Source organism: Anomaloglossus baeobatrachus, chromosome 1, assembly GCF_048569485.1.
Source record: "Anomaloglossus baeobatrachus isolate aAnoBae1 chromosome 1, aAnoBae1.hap1, whole genome shotgun sequence".
NCBI classification, from domain to species: domain Eukaryota; kingdom Metazoa; phylum Chordata; class Amphibia; order Anura; family Aromobatidae; genus Anomaloglossus; species Anomaloglossus baeobatrachus.
Window position 1 is genome coordinate 76957134 of NC_134353.1, and position 23429 is coordinate 76980562.

The 23429-nt window shown below is 44.4% G+C and overlaps 1 protein-coding gene across 6 annotated transcripts in view; it reads left to right on the forward strand.

Annotated features, from left to right (window-relative positions):
* PPP2R2C (protein phosphatase 2 regulatory subunit Bgamma) overlaps positions 1 to 23429 on the forward strand; it is a 293434-nt gene that overhangs the window by 241107 nt on the left and 28898 nt on the right. For all 6 annotated transcript variants that reach the window (XR_012753968.1, XR_012753969.1, XM_075346867.1 and 3 more), the window contains 4 exons: positions 2360 to 2457; positions 8896 to 9061; positions 11162 to 11274; positions 12319 to 12496. Coding sequence is in view for 4 of the 6 variants with exons in the window: in XM_075346867.1 (XP_075202982.1) it covers positions 2360 to 2457; positions 8896 to 9061; positions 11162 to 11274; positions 12319 to 12496 (555 nt within the window). In the remaining 2 variants the exon portion in view is untranslated. The remainder of the gene's footprint in view (positions 1 to 2359; positions 2458 to 8895; positions 9062 to 11161; positions 11275 to 12318; positions 12497 to 23429) is intronic.

Below are 23429 nucleotides of genomic sequence, written 5' to 3' on the forward strand. Positions count from 1 at the left end.
GTCTGTCTCTCTCTCTATCTCTTTCCCTGTCTGTCTGTCTATATCCGTCCCCCCACCGACATCATATTACCTCACACATAAGCTTCTTATACTGTGACTGTCCTTTGTTCCTATAGCAACCAATCACAGCTCCTATTAATAACCAGTAGTTCCAGGCTCCTTTCACTTTAATGTAGGCAGGTTTTTGAAGAGTAACTGTAAAGCGCGGGGTTAAATTTTCCCGTCAATATAGTCTATGATGTTCCCTGGGTCACATGGAGTGTCTGTGCAAAATTTCGTGATTGTAAATGCGACGGTGCGGATTCCTTTAGTGGACATACACGCACATATATACACACACACATACAAACACTCAGCTTTATATATTAGATGGTCGCTATGTATCACAGTGAAGGAGGTCTTCTGCAATGCAAAACCTGAAATGTTTACTATGGAACTTGCAGTTCCACAAGTCTAGTTAAATGTATTCTGGGCCAAGTATACGAATTGTCAGAGTGCTGGGCGGCTCTAGCTATTCATATACCTCCACCCATGGGTGTGTCTGGTGTGATATGAGACTGGTTGTTTGGTCACATGGTCTCTCTATGCTTGGAAGCAGTTTACTTCCTGGAGGCACCCTGTGTGCAGACCATGTGCATTTAGAGCTGGCTGCAGAGTTCCCTGGAGACACACTGGCTAGGTGGCCAGGTGTATGGAGTCTGTGGTCGCTCTGTGGTCGCTCTGTGCTTATGAAGCTGGAGTCCTTCTGAGGATCTGGACTGGCAGGAGACAGTGGCTGGAGAAGTTGGTGAAGCCATTGAGGCAGTCTTCCTATTTCCTAAGTGTTCGTTGGAGCCTTGCTTAAGCTCCAGAAAGGTAATCTCACTAAAGGGGGTTGTATACTGACCAAGGTCAGTGAGTAAACAGTGCTATACCTCCACTGGGATACTGCTGTGCAGGATTGTATCTGAAGCTGTACAAGCGTACCCACGGATGAAATGGACTGTAGGTCATATACGTTTCTGTAAAGCCAAAGGAAGACTCATGTTTGTCTTACTTTGAAGCCGCAAGAAGGCCTTTGTTATGTTGCTGCTGTGCTGGTTTATGTGTGAATAAACCAAATGGACTGTTTAAATAGAATATCGTTCCTGTGTGCCTTAATCTAGCAGCCAAGCGAGTATTCACCATTACATTAAGTGAGCGCAGCCTCACACTATGTAGAATAAGGCAATACATTCTATTATAGGAAAGGTCACATTCTTATCAACATCTAATTGGAGCAAGTATATAAGTTATTATATGCCCAAATAAATAATAACATTTTCTGACATAACCTTGAACTTTGCTTGTGTACTTTGTTCTCCCCTCAACATTGAAAAACTTGGTGAGATGAACCGAATTTATATGAAATTGGACAAAAATTGGCCAAAGCTGTGAGAGTGATTATAGTGATGTTGTAGGGCAGTTAGGCATTACAAGGCACCTATTTGTCTTCATGGTCTGCTTAATACAGGTATTAAAGGAAATGTCAGTTTAGCCCCATCCATTGGTAAAAAGCGTATCATGTGAAGAGGGCTGAGGTGCGATACCATACCCAATCTATGGACAAGTGTGGCGATGTTTTTGAAAGGAAGCAGCTTTGTTTTTCTAATCCTGGACAACCCCTTTAACACTTTCACTGTATTTCAACATACAATGTTGGTCAATGTTCCCCACAGAGCCCCATTCTCTTGGATAAGGCTGATTGCAGTTTCTCACACTGTGATGGATCAAGGCCACCCTTGTATGAGAGAACTGGTAGGGGGTCTCAACAGTCACTACTAATCAGAATCTTTTTCCATAACATTTAGGATGGCATTTATCCCATATCATTATATCATAACATTTAAAGGACTTGTCCTACAAAGTTCATTTTAATCAATAGGTCTTGGAATACTAATAAGTATTCCACAATTGCATGTGTTTAAAAAAAAAATTCCTGTGCTGAGATAATCCAACCGCTGTAATAATACCGTTTTTTGTAAAGTTGTGCCAGTCATGGGAAATCTAGTGTAAAAGCCATATGCAAATCAGAGTGGACGAGCACTGGGGGCGTGTCAGTGCACTTGGGCCGCTCCTTCCAAGAGGGCACTTTCAGCCTCATTTGCATGACTTTTACACTGGCTTTCCCATGACTGGCACATCAGATGTCTACATAAAAGGTATCATTTTTATTGGCGAACCAGCAACTATACAGCCATGCTACTACTTTAATATGTACAGATGTGCTGACAAATTCCCTTGAAATTAAGATATCGGGTAGTGGAATTGAATTATAGCTTCAAGTATAGACTATATATCTGGTGTTTTATTGTTAACACTATTTTTTTTTCTCTTACAGCTGATATCATTTCTACAGTTGAGTTTAATCACACAGGAGAGCTGCTGGCAACCGGGGACAAGGGGGGTCGTGTTGTAATATTCCAACGAGAACCAGAGGTATGTGTACATTACATTAGCTTTCCTATCAAAGGGGTAAACACTCATATAGAAGGGTGGTACAGGTCAATCTAATTTCACTGACATTACTAATATATAGAACAAAGAGCAGCCATTGTTTGAGGACCCAACATATCAATGCAATACATGCAGCGCACCATGGGATGACTCCTTTGCTCTCTGTTTGTATGGAGAGGGTTGGCGACATTTTGGCATCTTCTGCTGCTCAGCCTAGTAAAATATAGTTATGATATATACTGTATATATACAGAGTGTGTGTATGTGTATATATATATATATATACACACACACACACAACCCCTGGCAAAAATTATGAAATCACCTGGCTCTGAGGATGTTCATTCAGTTGTTTACTTTTGTTTAAAAAAAGCAGATCACAGCCATGGCACAAAACTAAAGTAATTTCAAATGGCAACTTTCTGGCTTTAAGAAACACTAAAAAAATCATGAAAACATAATGCGCTAGCCAGTAACTGTTACTTTTCAAGATAAATCAGGGGGAAAAAAGTATGGAATCACTTAATTAGAAGGAAACAATTATGGAATCATGAAAAACAAACAAAAGAACACTGCAGTACATCACTAGTATTTTGTTGCACCACCTCTGGCTTTTATAACAGCTTGCAGTCTCTGAGGCATGGACTTAACTTCATCAATCTGGCTCCAACTTTCTCTGATTGCTGTTGCCAGATCAGCTTTGCAGGTTGGAACCTTGTCATGGAACATTTTCTTCAACTTCCACCAAAGATTTTCAGTTGGATTGAGATCTGGACTATTGCAGGCCATGACATTGACCTTATATGTCTTCTTTCAAGGAATATTTTCACAGTTTTTCCTCTATGGCAGAATACATTATCATCTTGATAAATGATTTCATCATCCTTAAACATCCTTTCAATTGATGGGATAAGAAAAGTGTCCAAAATTTCAATTGAAACTTGGACATTTATTGAAGATGTAATGACAGCCATCTCCCCAGTGCCTTTACCTGACATGCAGCTCCATATCATCAATGACTGTGGGAATTTACATGTTCTCTTCAGGCAGTCATCTTTATAAGTCTCATTGGAATGACACCAAGCAAAAGTTCCAGCATCATCACCTTGCCCAATGCAGATTCGCAATTCATCACTGAATATGACTTTCATCCAGTCATCCACAGTCCACGATTGCTTTTCCTTAACCCATTGTAACCATGTTTTTTTCTGTTTAGGTGTTAATGATGGCTCTTGTTTAGCTTTTCTGTAGGTAAATCCAATTTCCTTTAGGTGGTTTCTTACAGTTTGTTCACAGACACTGACTGCAGTTTCCTTCCATTCGTTAATCATTTGTTTTGTTGTGCATTTCCTGTTTTGGAGACATATTGTTTTACCATTCCTGTCTTGACACTTTGATGTCTTCCTTGGTCTACCAGTATGTTTGTCTTAACAACCTTCCCATGTTGTTTGTATTTGGTCCAGATTTTAGACACAACTGACTATGAACAACCAACATCTTTTGCAACATTGTGTGATGATTTACCCTGTTTTAAGAGTTTGATAATCCTCTCCTTTGTTTCAATTGACATCTCTCGTGTTGGAGCCATGATTCATATCAGTCCATTTGGTGCAACAGCTCTCCAAGGTGTGATCGCTCCTTTTTAGATGCAGACTAACGAGCAGATCTTATTTGATGTAGGTGTTAGTTTTGGGAATTAATATTTACAGGGTGATTCCATAACTTTTTCCTCATAATTGAGTGATCTTATAATTTTTCCCCTTGTTTGGTCTTGAAAAGTAACCGCTACTGGATAGCACATTATGTTTTCATGATTTTATTTTGTGTTTCTTAAAGCCAGAAAGTTGCCATTTGAAATGACTTTAGTTTTGTGCCATGTCTGTGATCTGCTTTTTTTTTTTTTAAACAAAAGTAAACAACAGAATGAACATCCTCAGAGCCAGGTGATTCCTTAATTTTTGCCAGGGGTTGTATGTATATATATATATATATATATATATATATATATATACACACACACAATGTGTGAAGAGTTATTAGGCAAATGAGTATTTTGATCACATGAACATGTTGTCCTACTCCAAGCTGTATAGGCTTGAGAGCCAACTACCAATTAGGTAAATCAGGTGATGTGCATCTCTGTAATGAGGAGGGGTGCGGTGTAATGACATCAACACCCTATATAAGGTGTGCTTAATTAGGCAACTTCCTTTCCTTTGGAAAAATGGGTCAGAAGAGAGATTTGACGGGCTCTGAAAAGTCCAAAATTGTGAAATGTCTTGCAGAGGGATGCAGCAGTCTTGAAATTGCCAAACTTTTGAAGCGTGATCACGGCACAATCAAGCGTTTCATGGCAAATAGCCAACAGGGTCGCAAGAAGTGTGTTGAGCAAAAAAGGCGCAAGATAACTGTCCATGAATTGAGGAAAATCAAGCGTGAAGCTGCCAGGATGTCATTTGCCACCAGTTTGGCCATATTTCAGAGCTGCAACGTTACTGGAGTATCAAAAAAGCCTTACCTTGGCCATACTCAGGGAGATGGCCAAGGTAAGGAAGACTGAAAAACGACCACCTTTGAACAAGAAACATAAGATAAAACGTCGACTGGGCCAAGAAATATCTTAAAACTGATTTCTCAAAGGTTTAATGGACTGATGAAATGAGAGTGACTCTTGATGGGCCAGAGGCTGATCAGTAAAGGGCAGAGAGCTCCACTCCGACTCAGACACCAGCAAGGTGGAGGTGGAGTACTGGTATGGGCTGGTATCATCAAAGATGAACTTGTGGGACCTTTTCGGGTTGAGGATGGAGTGAAGCTCAACTCCCAGACCTACTGCCAGTTTCTGGAAGTCAACTTCTTCAAGCAGTGGTACAGGAAGAAGTCGGTATCGTTCAAGAAAAACATGATTTTCATGCAGGACAATGCTCCATCACATGCATCCAACTACTCCACAGTGTGGCTGGCCAGTAAAGGTCTAAAAGATGAAAAAATAATGACATGGCCCCCTTGTTCACCTGATCTGAACCCCATAGAGAACCTGTGGTCCCTCGTAAAATGTGAGATCTACAGGGAGGGAAAACAGTACACCTCTCAGAGCAGTGTCTGGAGGCTGTGGTGGCTGCTGCCCGCAATGTTGATCGTAAACAGATCAAGCAATGACAGAATCTATGGATGATAGGCTGTTGAGTGTCATCATAAAGAAAGGTGGCTATATTGGTCACTAATTTTTTTGGGTTTTGTTTTTGCATGTCAAATGTTTATTTCTAAATTTTGTGCAGTTATATTGGTTTACCTGGTGAAAATGAACAAGTGAGATGGGAATATATTTGGTTTTTATTAAGTTGCGTAATAATTCTCCACAGTAATAGTTACCTGCACAAACAGATATCCTCCTAAGCTAGCCAAATCTAAAAAATCCCCACTCCAACCTCCAAAAATATTAAGCTTTGATATTTATGAGTCTTTTGGGTTGATTGAGAACATAGTTGTTGATCAATAATAATAGAAATCCTCTAAAATACAACTTGCCTAATAATTCTGCACACGGTGTGTATATATACATACATACACACACATATATTGTATGTACACATATATTTATATATAAAATATAGTTGTGATTACTTGTTAAAATGAGTCTGTCTTCCCAGATAGGGTAGGGTGTAGCCCTACAATATCACACACTAAAGGCTGCTTTACACGCAGCGACATTGCTAGCAATGTCGCTGGTGAAAGCACCAGCCCCCGTCGGTTGTGCGTCACAGGCAAATCGCTGCCCGTGGTGCACAACATCGCTAGGACCCATCACACATACTTACCTGCCTAGCGACATCGCTGTGGCCGGCGAACTGCCTCCTTTCATAGGGGGGTGGTTCGTGCGGCGTCACAGCGGCATCACTAAGTGGCCGCCCAATAGAAGGGGAAGGGCGGAGATGAGCGGCCGGAGGATCCCGCCCACCTCCTTCCTTCCTCATGACCGGCTGGCCGTAGGTAAGCTGTAGTTCGTCGTTCCCTAGGTGTCACACGCAGCGATGTGTGCTGCCTCGGGAACGACAAACAACCTGCGTCCTCAACAATCAACGTTTTTTTTTAAAATGAACGACGTGTCAACGATGGACGATTTGGTGAGTATTTTCCATCGTTAACGGCCGCTCATTGATAACTGACAAAGCTGCCTTTGCAAACAGTGCTGCCATCAGTGAGCAAGGCGAAGGCATGCAAACCTCTAAGCAGAATGGTGCACTGAGCATCTTGGCCACACCCAGTGTGCACCAACACTCTAATTCGCATATTTCATTAAGCTTCACAGAATGCAAGCAGCAATAAGAATGGTAAAGGTGCGTTTTTTATTGGGGCTATACCCTAGACTGCATGCTTAATTTATACTGACAGTTTGAGCTGACAGGCTAATCTGAGAGCAGCATAATGTAGAGACGGAGACCCTGATTCCAGCGATGTGTCACTTACTGGTTTTTATAAAATCACTGATTAATTAGCATTAGATTATCACTAGAGCACTAGTAAACCTGCTGCCATGTACAGTAGATCAACCATGCCTCAACCACTAATTGGCAGATTTTTGCCTATGTACAGTATACAGTGCACTGTCCTCAGTAACATGCCAATCAGTGGTGTGGTCGGGATTATAAAGAGCTTAGCTTTCTGTGATCTGCAGCACAGAAACCTGTTTTAATCAAAACTGCAGCACCAAGTAAACTAAAGGGTGCTTTACACGCTGCGATATCGGTAACGATATATTGTCGGGGTCACGTCGTTAGTGACGCACATCCGGCGCCATTACCAACATCACAGCTTGTGACACCAAGGAGCGACGATCAACGAGCACAAAAACGTGAAAAATCGTTGCTCGTTGACACGTCACTCCTTTCCTTAATATCGTTGCTGCTGCAGTAACGATGTTGTTTGTCGTTCCTGCGGCAGCACACATCGCTGTGTGTGACACCACAGGAACGAGGAACATCTCCTTACCTGCGTCAACCGGCAATGAGGACGGAAGGAGGTAGGCGGGATGTTCCAGCCGCTCATCTCCGCTCCTCCGCTTCTATTGGACGGCTGCCGTGTGACGTTGCTGTGACGCCGCACAAACCGCCCCCTTAGAAAGGAGGCGGTTCGCCGGCCAGAGCGACATCGCAGAACAGGTATGTGCGTGTGACGCTGCCGTAGCGATAATGTTTGCTACGGCAGCGATCACCACATATCGCACCAACGATGGGGGCGGGTACTATCGCTCGCGACATTGCTAGCAATTGCTAGCGATGTTGCAGCGTGTAAAGCACCCTTAAGTGACACATTGTTGGAATCAGGGTCTCTGCCCCTACACCATGCTGCTCTCAAATGGGGAAAAAAAAAACCTGGTGATAGATTTTCTGCAAATTGATCCTGTCACCAGATTTGTCCCTTATAAGCTGTGGCCACACCAGTGATCCCCTATATACAGGATTCTAGAATACTGTATATAAGTGCCCAGGCCGCTCTGTATAATGTAAAAAAATACATCTTTTATTATTCTCACCTGCGGGGCAGTCCAGATTGATTGTTGCTGGTCTTGGTCCAGCGCCTCCTCTCTTCCTTCCTTCGCCATCCTCTTTTTCAGCTCCATGTGGATGACACGTCCAGAATCAGGCTGCCATTGCGCTTCTGCGAACACTCACTTCTCTCTGCCCTGCTGAGGGCAGAGCAAAGTATTGTAATGCACAGGCATGGGGAAAGGACAAAGAACGCACTACAATCTTTTGATTTGCCCTCAGTAGGACAGAGAGAACTGCACGTGTGCAGGAACGCATCGGAGGACTCTGTGTGGATGACATCATCCACACGGAGCTGGGAAGAGGCATGTGATGAGACCAGCAACTCCCATCGGACCGAACCACCCTCAGGTGAGTATAGTAAAAGACTTTGTTATACAGAGCGACTTGGGCTCTTGTATACAGTATTCTGGAATGCTGTATATAAGAGCTCACTGGTGGTGGCCGTGGCTCATAGGGGACAAATCTAGTCACAGGTTCCCTTTAAAGCCTTATAGTGTTAAATTAGTGCAAAATTGTAGAATGCATAGGAAACTTACACTTAGGTAACCACTGAGAAATAATTAATAGCCATGGTTCGTTAAGTGACCTAAGTAGATCCGTTTTTTGAGGTTTCCTTTAAAAGTAACCTGTCATCAAAATTTCCATTTGTAAACATAATAGTAAAAGCTTTTTTAAGATGTTCTTTAGGGCATAAATGGAGGCATGCATATACAGTAGTGCCAGCTACGCCTGCTACTGGTGGAGGGTCAAAGCGATAGTCCTGGTCCTCTCAGGACGCAGATTAATCCAGGGCTCTGGATCCCAAAAATCATGTACATTATGTATCATAAGCGCTACATCTGCTGCATTCTCCTTATTATGTCCCTTGCAGTGTAAGAATGAACCCTGCACTCAGGGCGAGTACAATGTCTACAGCACTTTCCAGAGCCACGAGCCCGAATTTGATTATCTGAAAAGCTTGGAAATAGAAGAAAAAATTAACAAGATTAAATGGCTCCCGCAGCAGAACGCAGCCCACTCCCTTCTGTCTACAAATGGTAGGATCGCAGATCATCTGCCTCCATGTGCTGCAAATGTTTATGAGGATGTTAACAAGTGCGAAATTCACTTAACCGTTACATGGGTGTATACAATGGGGCGCATTTATTAAGGGCGTATGTCGTGTATTTGGGAAGGGAAGGCCAGAATTAGGGGAATACTTGGGAATGCGTGCATGCATGAATTAATATTCATGCTATATATAAGCAATAGAAACAACAATAAAGGGTTTTTTGCTCTACTAGAGATTATGAAATATTATTGTAACCTCGCGATCAATGGGGATAGGGGTTCAATTGCAGGGACCCCCACTGATCCTCGGAACGAAGTGCCACAATGCAAGTTTGTAAGGTTTTTTTTAACATAAGTTCCATGTCAAGGTTTTGAGTAATATTCAGTATACTGTATTTGGATTCAATTTAATGCAGTTGGTTTTTACGTGAAATAGGTAAAGACGCTCGTAGACCTTTAGCGCTATAGCTTACGTTTTTACTTTATATCCTAATTATTGATGAGCGGGCACTACCATGCTCGGGTGCTCTGCACTCGTAACTAGTGATGAGTGGGCACTACCATGCTCAGGTGCTCAGAACCTGTAACTAGTGATGAGCGAGCACTACCATGCTCGGGTGCTCAGTACTCGTAACTAGTGATGAGCGGGCACTACCATGCTCGGGTGCTCAGTACTCGTAACTAGTGATGAGCGGGCACTACCATGCTCGGGTGCTCAGTACTCGTAACTAGTGATGAGCGGGCACTACCATGCTCGGGTGCTCAGTACTCGTAACTAGTGATGAGCGGGCACTACCATGCTCAGGTGCTCAGTACTTGTAATGAGCAGTCGATGCTCAGATGGGTGCAACTCCAGTACCAGAGCATAATGGAAGTCAATGGGGAGCAATTTTCTAGGAAGCATTTTTCTAGGAAATCTTTTGGAAAAATGCTTGAGTTCCCCATTGACTTCCATTATACTCAGGTATCCGAGTTACATCCATCTGAGCATCCAACTGCTTGTTATGAGTATTGAGCACCCAAGCATGGTGGTTGCCCCTTCATCACTAGTCCTAATATGTAATACACCCGATTGTCTTATAATGGGGTGCAGCAAGTATATCTCCAGCAAACCATAGTCCTTTTTCTATCATGGAGAAACGGCAACTTAACTCTTCTATTAATTCAACCTTGGCTCTGTAATGGCCCCTAGAGTCAGGTTTATTTGCTTGGATGTGTGGATGGATGGATGGATGGATGGATATATGGTAATATCAGTGGATGAATAGATAGGTTGATGGTTGGATGGATGGATGGGTGGGTGGAGAAATGGATTTGTCGATGGGATTGATGACTAGATAGGTTACTGGTTGAGTGTATGAAAGGATGGACAGGTGGATTGATGGAGGAATGGATTGTTGATTCAGTGAATAGATAGATAAATGCACTAAAGGATAGTTCAAAGGATGAATGGATAGCTGATTAGGTGAATAGATGGATGAATGGATTGACGGATGGATATATGAAGGAACAGATTGGGTGAATAGATGCAAGGACTGACAGATGTTGGTTGGATGGATTGAAGGATGGATGGATATATGAAAGAGTGGATAACTTACTGGTTAAATGGATGGATGGATTGAAAGATGGTTGGTTGGATGGATAGATTATGGATGGATATATGGAGGAATGGATAATTGATTGGGAGGATAGATGTATGGATATATGGAAGGATGGCTAACCGATAGGGTGGAAGAGTGGACGGATGGAAGGATATATGGGAAAGTGGATAACTGATTGGGTGAATAGATTGACTGACTGATTGTTGGTTGATTGGATAGATGGATGCATGGAGTTATGGAGGAATGGGTAATTGATTGGATGGATGGGCTGATGGATGAAATTATAAATATCTACAGCTAACATGAACATTAAATGCTGATCACTACTTTACAATCACCAATGTATGTCGTGTAATAGACGTACAGTGATGTGACATATCATTTATGGACGTATACTGCATGTTCTTTGCATTTTACAATATACCTGTTTTGCACTGTAGCGATAGACATGAACATTATATTGAGAGTTTTTTTATTAAATTCTAGATAAAACTATCAAATTATGGAAGATTAGTGAGCGTGATAAGAGGCCAGAGGGGTACAACCTCAAAGATGAAGAAGGGAAGTTGAAAGATCTTTCCACCGTGACCTCCTTACAGGTAAGCTGGACATGGCTCAGGAAATTCAAACATATTCTGGGTTCCATCACCCACCATAGTGCCTCCATAAGTGCCAGACACTATACCCATATGAGTGCCACCAGCTACAGATCTCAATCACTGTCACGGTCGTCTCTCTGTTGTAGAGATTAGTGACAGGTTCTGGGTCAGAGTCTCACTTTTCCTTGTGAGACTCTGCTGATTAAATGTAATCCCTTTCCTTTGGGAAAGAAGATTAATGTCAATATGCTTTCCAGCAGCTTCTGTCTCCTGGGCAGGTGTTTCCGGTTTTGACCACTCCCAGGCCCTATATATACCCTCTGCTTCCAGCAGAGGGTGCTAGTTATTTTCATTCATTTATAATGGCCAGGAGTTGTAAGGAGCTGGAGAAACCCTCTCTGCTACTTGGTGTGTTGACTGCAGCATTGGTGCTACTGCAGCAGTCCATGGTGTGCTTATTATGTGGCATGGTAGTTTCCAAGTTGTCTGTTTACTTCACTCCATTTCATGTTGTTTTCCCCTCTGCACGTTTAGTTGCTCCTTTGTGTGTGATTGCCGTGTGTACGAGTTTTTGTTTTTTCTCCAGTTCGTATGTAGTTGTGGGGTTTGGGTTTACAGTCCCCGCTCACCCCACGGGTGAGGGTGGGTGAGGGGAATTACATTAGGGCTTGGACATTAGGGGCACGCTGGTGACACAGACCTCACTACCATCAAGCGTACCTCTGAGCTGAGGGACAGCGCAGGATCCGAGGTCTAAGGGTCAGCTTAGTTTTTCCGGTCCTGCCATACGGTCCCCGTGACAATTACTGCAATGAGTCATAGTGTCCTGAATTAGTTACATCAGTCACAGTGCCCTCATTCGTTTCACCAGCCACATTTGTCAAACGCCTGTCTAAGAATTATGTGTATAATATAGTATAAAATCTTTGCCTGACTTTCAAGGCCTGCGCAGATTGTTTCATAACTGGATGAATTGATCTTTTGTTTCTTAGATGGATTGTTTTGTATTGTCTACACATATTATTGTGTTTCTTTTGTTTTCAGGTGCCTGTTCTTAAGCCCATGGATTTAATGGTAGAAGTTTCCCCAAGAAGAATATTTTCTAATGGACACACATATCATGTCAACTCCATCTCTGTCAACAGTGACTGTGAGACGTACATGTCAGCCGATGATCTCAGGATTAACCTCTGGCACTTGGCTATCACAGACCGGAGCTTCAGTATCCTTTTATACAGAAAAAAAACTTCAAAAGTCACAAGTTGCAAAATGGTTTAAATGTTTTGCAACGTGCTAAGCAAAAGTTGAAAAAACAGGTATAGGTTATCTTGAGGAGCAGCCTATAGACAGATGTATTAAGTTTTTCACCAAAAACAATTGCAAATTTTGGTGCTAGTCTGCACCTAATCATGGGAGGTCTAGATATATTTTCCGACTATAGAGGAGTCTTTTATAGGTTGGAAAAAAGGCCCAACTTCATATTAAGCCTCATAGTTTGGGAATGGTTGTGATAATCAGGTTTGGACATACTGTCACCAATATTTGTGCATATACTAATATTCGTTGATCGCTTTGGGTCCCACCTTGGCCACTCAGACCGATCACCAAAATAAGGGTCCTATGTCCCCCATTTGAATAAGTGGAGCTCAAGCATGCACACTGCAGTTTTTGGGACCCTCAGAACTTTCAGCTATCTTTTTTACTCTCCCAAAGGTGAGACTTCCCCTGTGAGCAGCAGCTATCCTATGGACCGATTGTGATTGTGAGACAACCTCTGTAAAGGGCCTGTAGAATAGACACAATGTTTGAGATAAAGGATGATGGATTCTAAATTTTAATGTTATCGTTTTTTTCTCATGTATATTTAGTATCAAGAGACTTGAAGGCCTATTTGAATGGTTTTACCTACTCCCTTACCATTCAGCTTTTGGAGATAGTGTGTTTGTATTTGTCCTTTCCTCCTTCTGAGAAGTCTCCTTTTTTGAATTAATAAGGCTGTGAGGTAATTTGCCTTGGTGAGGACGGAGGCCCCATTTGCTATATACCTTAGAAGTCACTTACCTTCCTCTTATCCTGTTGAGGAGGCCCTATCACAGACTTTACTACAGGACTCAGAGGTCATTTGTCTTCTTGCACTTTTGAAAACACTCTATTCCAGAATTGTTGTAGGACCCAGATACAGTATCATGTATCTTCTTACACTGCTGAGGAGACTCCATAACAGAATTTACTAAAGGCCTAAGAGGTTTCTTGCCTTGTCCCACTTCTGAGAAGATCCAATTGTGGGCCTTAGAGATCAGTTTCCTTCTACCACTGTTGAGGAGATCAAATTGTAGGCCTCAGCGCTTGTTTGTCTTCTTGCTAGCCTGCTTAGGAGACCCCATTATGACATTTATTATAGGCCCTATATGCTATATGTCATTTGCCTTTTCCCACTGTTGAGAAGATCTCATTATTGATCTAATAGGTTGCTTGCTTTCTTCTTAAACTGCTGAGGAGACTCTATTTCATAATTTTCTATAGACTTCAGAAGTCACTTGCCTTCTTCTACTGCTGAGAAGATTCCATTGTAGGCCTCAAAAGTCACTTGCTTTCTTCCAGTGCTGGGAAGACCCCATTGTATTCAGCAAAGGTCATTTGCCTTCTTCCACTGCTGAGAAGACCTCATTGTAGGCATCATAGGTCATTTCCCTTCTCCCACTTTTAAGAGGACGCCATTGTAGGCCTCATAGATCATTTTCCTTCTACCACTATTGAGAAGACCAAATTGTAGGCCTTGGCGTTCATTTTCCTTCTTATTTACCTGCTTAGGAGACCTCATTCTGGAATTTACTATAGGCTCTACAGGTCATTTACCTTCTCTCAATGCTAAGAAGATCTCATTATAGATCTAATAGGTTACTTACCTTCTTCTTGCACAGCTGAGGAGACTCTATTACAGAATTTGCTATAGACCTCAGAAGTCACTTATCATCTTCCACTGCTGAGAAGACCCCATTGTAGGCCTTAGAGATCATGTACCCTTCTATTCCTACTGAGAAAACCCCATTGTAGGCCTCAGAAGTCACTTGCTTTCTCACACTGCTGGCAGACCCCATTGTAGGTAACAAAGGTCATTTGCTTTCTACCACTGCTGAGAAGACTTCGTTGTAGGCGTCAGAGGTCATTTGCCTTCTCCTACTTCTAAGAGGACACCATTGTAGACCTCAGAGATCATTTCCATTCTCCTACTTCTGAGAGGACACTATTATAGACCTCAGTGGTCATTTGCCATCTTCAAATGCTACAAAGATCCTGTTAACATGGCACAAGGTGAATAAGGTTTCTCCAGTCCCTATAATGTAAATTTGCTGTAGGGCCTGGAGGTCTTGCCTTGTTCTCCCACTGCTGAGGAGGCCCTATTTCAGAATTTGCTACAAGTCCGATGATCACAGCACTGCTCAAGAAATATTTCTCTTCCCCCTAGAGCCGCATTTTTGTATTACGGTATATTATGTATCGTGTCCTTTCCTGAAAAGAACCTACAGATGTGGAACAAAGGCTTCTATGCATTAAAGTCTCTTTCCATAAGGGTGGCCGGCCCACAGGTTCAGTATGTTCTCTCATTACTGAATAAAGATTGCCTGTGCTCGGTGGAGGAGCCAAATGTTTTATTAGTCTTCAGATATCCAGATTCAATTATTTTATGTCAATTGAAGCAGAGTCATAGTTCCTGAAGAGCTGATCATTTTTCATACACTCTTGGGTATATCGTAGAGTCTCAGCGATAGCATCACTTTCAATTATACAGCCGTGCTGCACAAGGAAGACTCGTACGGTACCCACAATAGTCATTTATTTTCGGGCTCTGTACTTCCAGGAGCGTTGTATCCTATGTTAATAACGGCTGTTTGCATCTCTTTAGGGCTCCTAAGGGTTTAGATTAATTAGGAAATCAAGAAAAGCGTCTTATTTTAATCAGCATAATGTTCTATTCCAGTCTGGCTTCTTTCATCAGTAAATCCTCTAAAGTCACATGGTGCTCAGCGTTCTACATAGAAATCTGCCAAGAAGATTATAATTCGAGTAAACTCCAATGTAAAGTAACGCATATAAACCCGAGAAAAATGCAGTCTCAATTTACAGACAATTTCCAACACCCCACCACCCAAAATAACCATTCTCTGATGTTGTGAAAATGTATAGAGTTTTATGCCACTTTCAGAATTTACTCCCCTTTTCAGATGTTTTATAGTATTTTTTTTGTTAACATGGTTTTCTTATCTGATTAAATGGATAAAATTGTAATGTTCTCGTAAAATTCAAGCAACTTTGAAATTCACCTCTTAAAGCTCATTGATTAAGTTGCAGATCAGCGGTGTTTGGTCTCTTAGGTCGGGAATGTGACTCGCCCCAGGGCTATGAGGTACTCGGTCCCAGGCCGTATATATGTACGGGGACAGTTCACTGGGTGGCCATTGCCCGGTTCCGTGACCCTGGGGGTCGCTTGAAGGGGGGTTATTTACACGGTAGAAATAATAAAGTTTTTTTCGTCTCGCCACTTGCGGGTTAAGGCTAGATAGATGGAGCCACTGCTGCTCAGTTTCTCACCACTGGAGCTGATGGTAATGGCAGCCTGGATGTTGGGCCCTCCACAAGTAGGGCCGGGGCCCAAGGGGTTAGGTGATGGAGTTAGGTGCGGAAAGAAGGTAGGACACACAAGGGATTGCAGTGTAACTCGTTTTCTTTACTCACAGCGGTTTGATGGCTGGTACTGAGGAAGGCTGATTCTCACCACTTGTCCCCTTAATCCCAGTGCCGGTTTGGTGACCTGAAGGCTTCTTTCCCCTGCACCTTTCTCTAGTTGGTGGGTACCCGTCGCTTGGAGCGTTTTGGGGTCCCCTCCTGGTAGTCTCTCAGTCTTTAGACTCTACGGTGGGCAGTTTCAACCCTGTAGAGTCGGTGTTCCATTCCGGTCCCTGGTTCTCCCATCACTGCTGGTGCCCCCAGACTTTACGGTCAGTGAGGTCCTGGATGGTCACCTCACTGTGCAGATTTTATCAGTTCTGCCTGGAGAATTTGCCTGACCTAGGGCTCTGTATCCCGTCAGTGCTATGGTTCAGAGAGTACTCCACCGTACTCCTTCGGCAACCACACATCTGCTCCTGACGGGTCACTGTTACACACTCCCGTAAGTACGGTTACGTCCGTTTCCTTTCACTTCCACTTACTGACTGGTTGTCGTCTGGTGGACTGGATCGGCTCCACCCCTAGGTGCCCAGCCATTGAGTCCAACTCTAGTCTGTCACCAGTCCTTGGGAAAGGGAAAAACAGGGATTATATATGTGTTTTGGTATTACCGGCACTGGTCTTCTGGGTTCTTTGACAGGATGCAGTACCTTGTAGCTCCTGATGGCTTCAGGGGCGCTACGAATGCTGCATTTACAAGGTCTTCATTATCGGGCTTGTAAGAGCTGCTCTGAACCTTTCCAGCTTCAGTTCTCTGCCTTTCTCTGTTGCTTTAGAAGCAAAGCTGCCTATTCTTGAAGCATTGAAAGGTACAGATTTATGACAAGTGACACGACCATGGCGCTGGCCACCACTATTGATCATCAGGGGGTGTCAGCTCCCAGCAAGCCAAGAAGCTGGGAGGCAGAGGAGCAGTGTGTTTGGAAGATTGACGATCATATAACACCTTTAAAATTATGGGAAATAAGTCTGGTTTTTGCAGTTTTTTTGTGGAGGGGTTTAGGTTTATGGCTGGTGATTTTATCAAAATGCAACATACCCTTTTCAAAACACTTCATTGAGCTCTTTTATTAAAAGGACCGGATAGAGCCATATATATGCAGCCACTTTTTTCCAGTTCTTAACATAAGTGCACCCAGAGTTGGGTTACTGACCTATATTCTGTGGATATATCATCCATAACCAAGTGGGGAATAGAGTGCCTTGGAAAATATTCACGCCCCCCCCGCCCACTTGGCTTTTTACCTTTGACATTACAACTGTCGCGGGCGGGGAGGAGGGTGTCAGCACACCGCGCTCACCCCTTCTGCTCGGGTCCGGCGGCTGCCGCTGCTCAGTGGTGGCTCGAGCTGTGGGCCGGATCCCGGGGGTTCTCGAGCGGCACTCCTCGCCCGTGAGTGAAAGGGGGTTGTTGGGTGTTGGGATATTGTTTATTGTCCGTGACGCCACCCACGGTTGTGGTGATTTCACCACCGCTGCTCGGTGTGGGGATCCCGGGAGTGATGGTGGGGGAGCAGCTAGTTGTTGGGTTGCCCCTCCGTGGGTAGGGGTTGGTGTTCCCGGGGCCCGGGGATGGAATGCCAGATGCAGGGCCTGGTGGGCGCAGGGACGCGGGGGCAGCGCTGTGCCTTGCGGCACTGTGGTACTCACTCAGCCTGAGACGTTGACACAGTTTTACGGTAAACCACACGGCTGGAAAGACGGTTCCCACGGACGGCTGCACTTGCTCTCCCAGTAGGTAACGGTGATGTCCCTTTTTCTTGCACCTAATGTTCGTGTGTTGGTAGCGATGGGTTCCCACCGGTAACCCGCTCCCCGGCTTCAAGCTGGACCGGAGGAGCTCTACTCTTTGCCCGCAGGCGCTGGCCCTGAGAAACTGGTGCCCTGGCGGTGGCGGTGTTTCTGCTACAATGGTTGGGCTGTTGCCTTCAATCGGGACTTGGTTGTTGGGGGATCTACGTCCCCGTCACTGACGGATTTGGCAAATTCTGGCGACTCCTAGCCTTGCCGGGGTCCGAGAGGCCCCTGCCCTGGTGCTGACTGTCCTTTGGTACGCTGCTCCAGACCGCCGGGCCACCACCCGTCCGCGGTCCTTCCAGGAACTTCCAAACGGTCACCCCTTCAGACAATCACCACCGTTGCTGACCTTGCTGACTCTGTCCTGCACACAGCTGGACTCACTTCAGGCTTTCTCTCTGTCACCTTTCACCTTCCTTCAGTTTCTCCTACTCCTCCTTTACCACTTCACTTCCTTAACTTATCTTAGCTGTTTACTCCTCAAACTCCGCACACTATCTTAACTTGCTTCCTCACTCAAGCTCTCCCTGAGCTCATCTGCCTGGTTTCTTCCCGCCTCCAGAGCTGTGAACTCCTTGGTGGGCGGAGCCAACCGCCTGGCCCACCCCCTGGTGTGGACATCAGCCCCTGGAGGAAGGCAACAAGGATTTTAGTTTAGCTGTGGTGTTCCTAACTGGGGTGTAGGGTGTGACGGTGCAATGACCTGTGACCCCTGGCTTGCCCAGGGCGTCACACAACCTGTACTGAAATGTTTTTGTAAACTGACTTGGGTGTGATGCATCAGCTCTAGTCTAAGTTGGGGAAGTGAAGTTAGAAAAATATAGTTAAAAATTAAATTTATGGGACAAAATTAATTAAAATTGCTGTGTGCATATGTATTCACCCCTTCTCCTATGAAGCCTCTAAAAATTTCTGGTGCAAGCAATTACCTTCATAGATCAATTGCATAGTGAAAGAAGTCCACCTGTGTGTAATATTAGTGTCCCAGGGTCTGTCAATATATACACACCTTTTCTGAAAGGCCACAGAGGCTGCAACACCATTAAGCAAAAGACACCACTAATCAAACACCATGAAGACGAAGAAGATCTCTAAACAACACTATGAAGATCAAGGAGATTTCCAAACAACACAAGGAAGACAAAGGTTATCTCGAAACAACACCATGAAGACGAAGGAGATCTCCAAACAAGTCAGAGACAAAGTGGTGAGAACAACAAGTTAGGGTTGGGTCTAAAAAAAAATCCCAATCTCTGATGATCTCCCCAAGGAACATCAAATCCATTATCATCAAATGGAGAGAACATGATACCACAACAAACATGCCAAGAGAGGATCGTCCTTCTAAACTCTCAGCCCGGGCAAGAAGGGCATTAACCAGAGAGGCAGCACAGAGACCAAAGGTAACCCTGAAGGAGCTGGAGAGTTCCCAAGCAGAGACTGGAGTATCTGTCCATTCAACCACAATATGCCGTACGCTCCATAGAGATGGCCCTTTTAAAAGAGTGGTCAGAAAAAACCTTTACTTACAGCCAAAAATTTCGAAGGCTAGTTTTGAGTTTGCCAAAAAACATGTAGGAAACTCCACAAATGTATGGAGGAAGGGGTTGTGGTCAGATGAGACCAAAATTGAACTTTCAACAATATGTCTGGTGCCAAACCAACACAGCTTGTTACCCCAAGAACACCATCGCCACAGTGAAACATGGTGGTGACAGCATCATGCTGGGAGATGGTTTTTGGCAGCAGGGACAGCGAAATATTCTGAGTCGAGAGGAAGATGATTGGTGCGAAACACAGAGAGATTCTTGAGCAAACCTGTTTCAATTTGTCAGTAATTTGAGACTGGGACGAAATTTCACCTTCCAACAAGACAATGAAAGCTACTGCTAAAGCAACACTCGAGTGGTTTAAGGGGAAATGCGTAAATGTACTGGAGCGGCTGAGTAGCAGCCCAGACCTTAATCCAGTTGAGAATGAGTTGAGAATCTGTGGTCAGACTTGAAGATTGAGGAAACCAGAGGTGTTGGGTTGTCACTCCTATTACTCCTCCTGGAAAGGTATGAATAAATTGACAACGTGGTACAACCATTCCTGTTGTCAGTGGGATGTGTCCCGAAACACTGCACGAAAACGCAATGGAAAGTCTGAACCGCACTTCTTCCCCTGCCTTCTCATTGGTGTGGGGTGGACCAGCAGTGATGACAACGGTGCTTTGTCCTTCCTGAGATCAGGACCAGAGAATTCACAGGTCATCAAAATATAATGGGAGAATCGATTGGCCATCATTCCCATCATGTCACTGGATGTTCGTCTGTCCGGGATGCATTACGGAATCTTAGATTTTTCTGTTATCCAGAAGCAGAGAGATCTCTAACCCTTTCCGCATTGGTAAATCCGAGCACAAGGAGAGCGGTATCGTCAGCTTCCAGTAATTGTCATGGACTCCCCGTCCTCCCTTTGTGCACCGCAATAATTGACTAAGGAAGATCTGGAACATTTACGGCCTGCGTGACTCCACGTGATGACTTGTAATGGCTTTTCCCAGCGGTTTTAAGCAGTGCAGTGAAATCGTGAGTAACTACCGCAGTCCCATCATTTGCGACCGGCTGATAATACAATCTCTTTGTAGTTGGTAATTATTTTTATTGGCTTTCCATTCTGTGCCTGAATCTGAAGTGTCTCATTTAAATGCAAAACAACCATGCACAATGTGATGTATTAAACACATTGGGACTTAATCCTTCCTGTACAGATGGTTCCAAAATGTGCCATTTTTTGGGAGGGTGGATCGTTTTATGCAGTTGCCATATTGATTCAATCAGTTTATTAAATAGTAAATTACATTTTACTAAATTTGAAAATTTTTATATAAAATTGACATCGAAAAGACACCTACACATTGCACTTTCAGGAGCTTTTATCATCTCCCATTCTAACTCCGTAGACATTAACATTGACATAACTAGAGATCGATGGGCCATAGTTCAAAATTTTGACCTGCGCCCCCCTTATGTTGATCAGATGTATGGATATGTATTTATACATTTAGCGTTCTAATCCTATAAAGACATACTAGTTGCCTCCCCCATTATGTAGTATTGTCAACCACCCTATTCTAATGTCCCCCATTCTGGGCTCCTTCCTTGTAAATATGTCCCCTATCCTGGTATATATGACCCTATACTGGTAAGTTCCCCATCCTGGCATCTATGTCTCCCATCCTAGTATATTACAGTATATAGTATATTAGTATATAGTATATTACAATATTATAGTAGTACATTGCAGCCCACATCCTGGTGTATATATAAGTCCATCCTGGTAAAAATGTCCCCATCCTGGTATATATGTCCCCATCTTGGACCCGTCCTGGTATCTCCTGTCCCCCTCCTGGTATCTCCTGGTGTATATTGCACCCCTGCTGGGTCACTCCTGGTATCTACTGTCCCCCTCCTGATACATTTGTCCCATCTTGGTAAATATTTGTTTGTTCTACCTAATGCAAAAACAACAACATTGTACTCACCATATCAACACAGGAGGACAAGATTATTGGTGCAAAAAGGTGATAATCTTTATTCAAAAACACAGACAAGACAAGATATCAAAGATAAAATTCTACCATGTAAAATGGGGACATAGTATAATATGGGTCATGGGATTTCAATACACAATAAACCCTCTGAAGTCAACAAAAGGATAATATATAAATTAAATTGATATGAAGGAGTAAATACTATCGGAGGAGGGAGATATACAGTATTGGATCAAATGAACCCATAGGGACTAAAACATGCGAGTGCAGGGGGCTGGAACAAGGCCATAAATCAACATGGCCTCTCCGACCATAGGTAGGGAGGGGTCATGATGATCACTGGATCATAAGCCTCAACACCATGTAATTGATCAAACAGATACAAATGATCATTGGAAGGTCAAGTAGTCACATAATGGACTTAAGACAATCAAACACAGAAAAGAGCCATACGTCTTACCTAAAGTGAGAGTAGCCCAGTTTCCTAAGGTACAGGTTTGATGAGGGTAGCCCAGTTCCAGTCCCACATCAATGGAGAGTCCCCATATAATGCCACAGGATCACCACCAGCTGGTGGTGATCCTGTGGCATTATATGGAAACTACTTTGTGTGTGGAACTGACTATGGGCAGGCTGCATGACACTTACTTGCTGTTTCAGACCGGTATCTGTTACCCCAGCTGTCAGTCCTCGATATCGTAAGACACTCGACCCCAGGGCTCACTTAGCCAACCAGTTTTGTTTACCCTTATTCTTCACAGACATGGCCTTCCTTCCTCTCTCTGTGGGATACTACTCTTCGTTCTACCCCCCCCCCCGCCTCCCGCAATCTTGGACCGTGTCCTCAATACTCCGGGGTCTGTGCCTCTTTCCCTCTAATACCGCACACCTTTGTCCACTGCTGAAGCCCCAACAGCTTCTCTAGCCGGATTACTCTCTAAGCCCGCCAGGGTGGGCCGTAGGCACCCAGAGTAGATGGACACATCCCGATCGCACTTGTAGGGTGGTATTCTAGTGGCTTCAAGGTGTAATTTCTCAGCACTGGTACATCGGATTACTACAAGACAGGCATCGTTTTTACTCTTGTAGTAGGAGCTATTCAGTAGTAAAATCATCCTGACAGGTTGTGTGGCGCCCTGGACAAGCCAGGGGCCACAGAGCACAACACCCCACACTCCCAGCAGGCACACCAAAGCCAGAACACAAAACCCTTGTTGCCTTCCTCCAGGGGCTGATGATCACACCAGGGGGTGGGCCAGGCGGTTGGTCCCGCCCAACGAGGAGTTCACAGTCCTGGAGGCGGGAAAACCAGTCAGTCTAGTTTTGACAGCAAAAGTGGAAGGAGGAAAAGTGTTGAGAGAGGAGAAAAGTGACAGCTAAGCAGCCTGAAGTTGGTCCGGGTGTGTGGCCCGGACAGATCAGCAAGGTTGGCAGACGGTGGTGACCGTCTGCAGGAGTGGCCGATTGGAGTCTACCGTAAGGACCGTGGACGGGCGGTGGCCCGGCGGTACCGGACCGGTACACAAAGAGAAGCCAGCACCAACTGGCAGGGGCTTTTCGGACCCCGACAAGGCTAGGAGTCGCCGTGAATTTGCCGAATTCGTTAGTGAAGGGGACCTCCTGGGTTTCCAAACAGTCAAGTCCCGACAGAAGGCAACAGTCCAACCGAGTGAGAGAGACACCGCCACCGCCAAGGCAACCGTTTCTCAGGGCCAGTGCCTGCGGGCAAAAGGGGCTCCTCCGGCCCATATCCAAGCCGGGGAGCGGGTTACCGGTGGGAACCCATTGGAACCATACAGACATCTTAGGTGCAGGGAAAGGCAGTTGTCACCAACCTGCTGGGAGCAACAACACCACAGCCGTCTGTGGGACCTGTCCATCCAGCCGTGTGTTTTACCGAGAACTGTGTCTTCATCATTGGGCTGAGTGAGTACCACCGTGCCGTGCGGCACAGCGCTGCCCCCGCGACCCTGCACCTCCCCAGGCCCCGTAACCTGCCTGCCATTTATCCCTACCCCATCACTGGGACCCGGGACAACCAACCCCCCTACCCACGGAGGGGAGAACTAACAACAAAGCTGCTCCCAGTCAC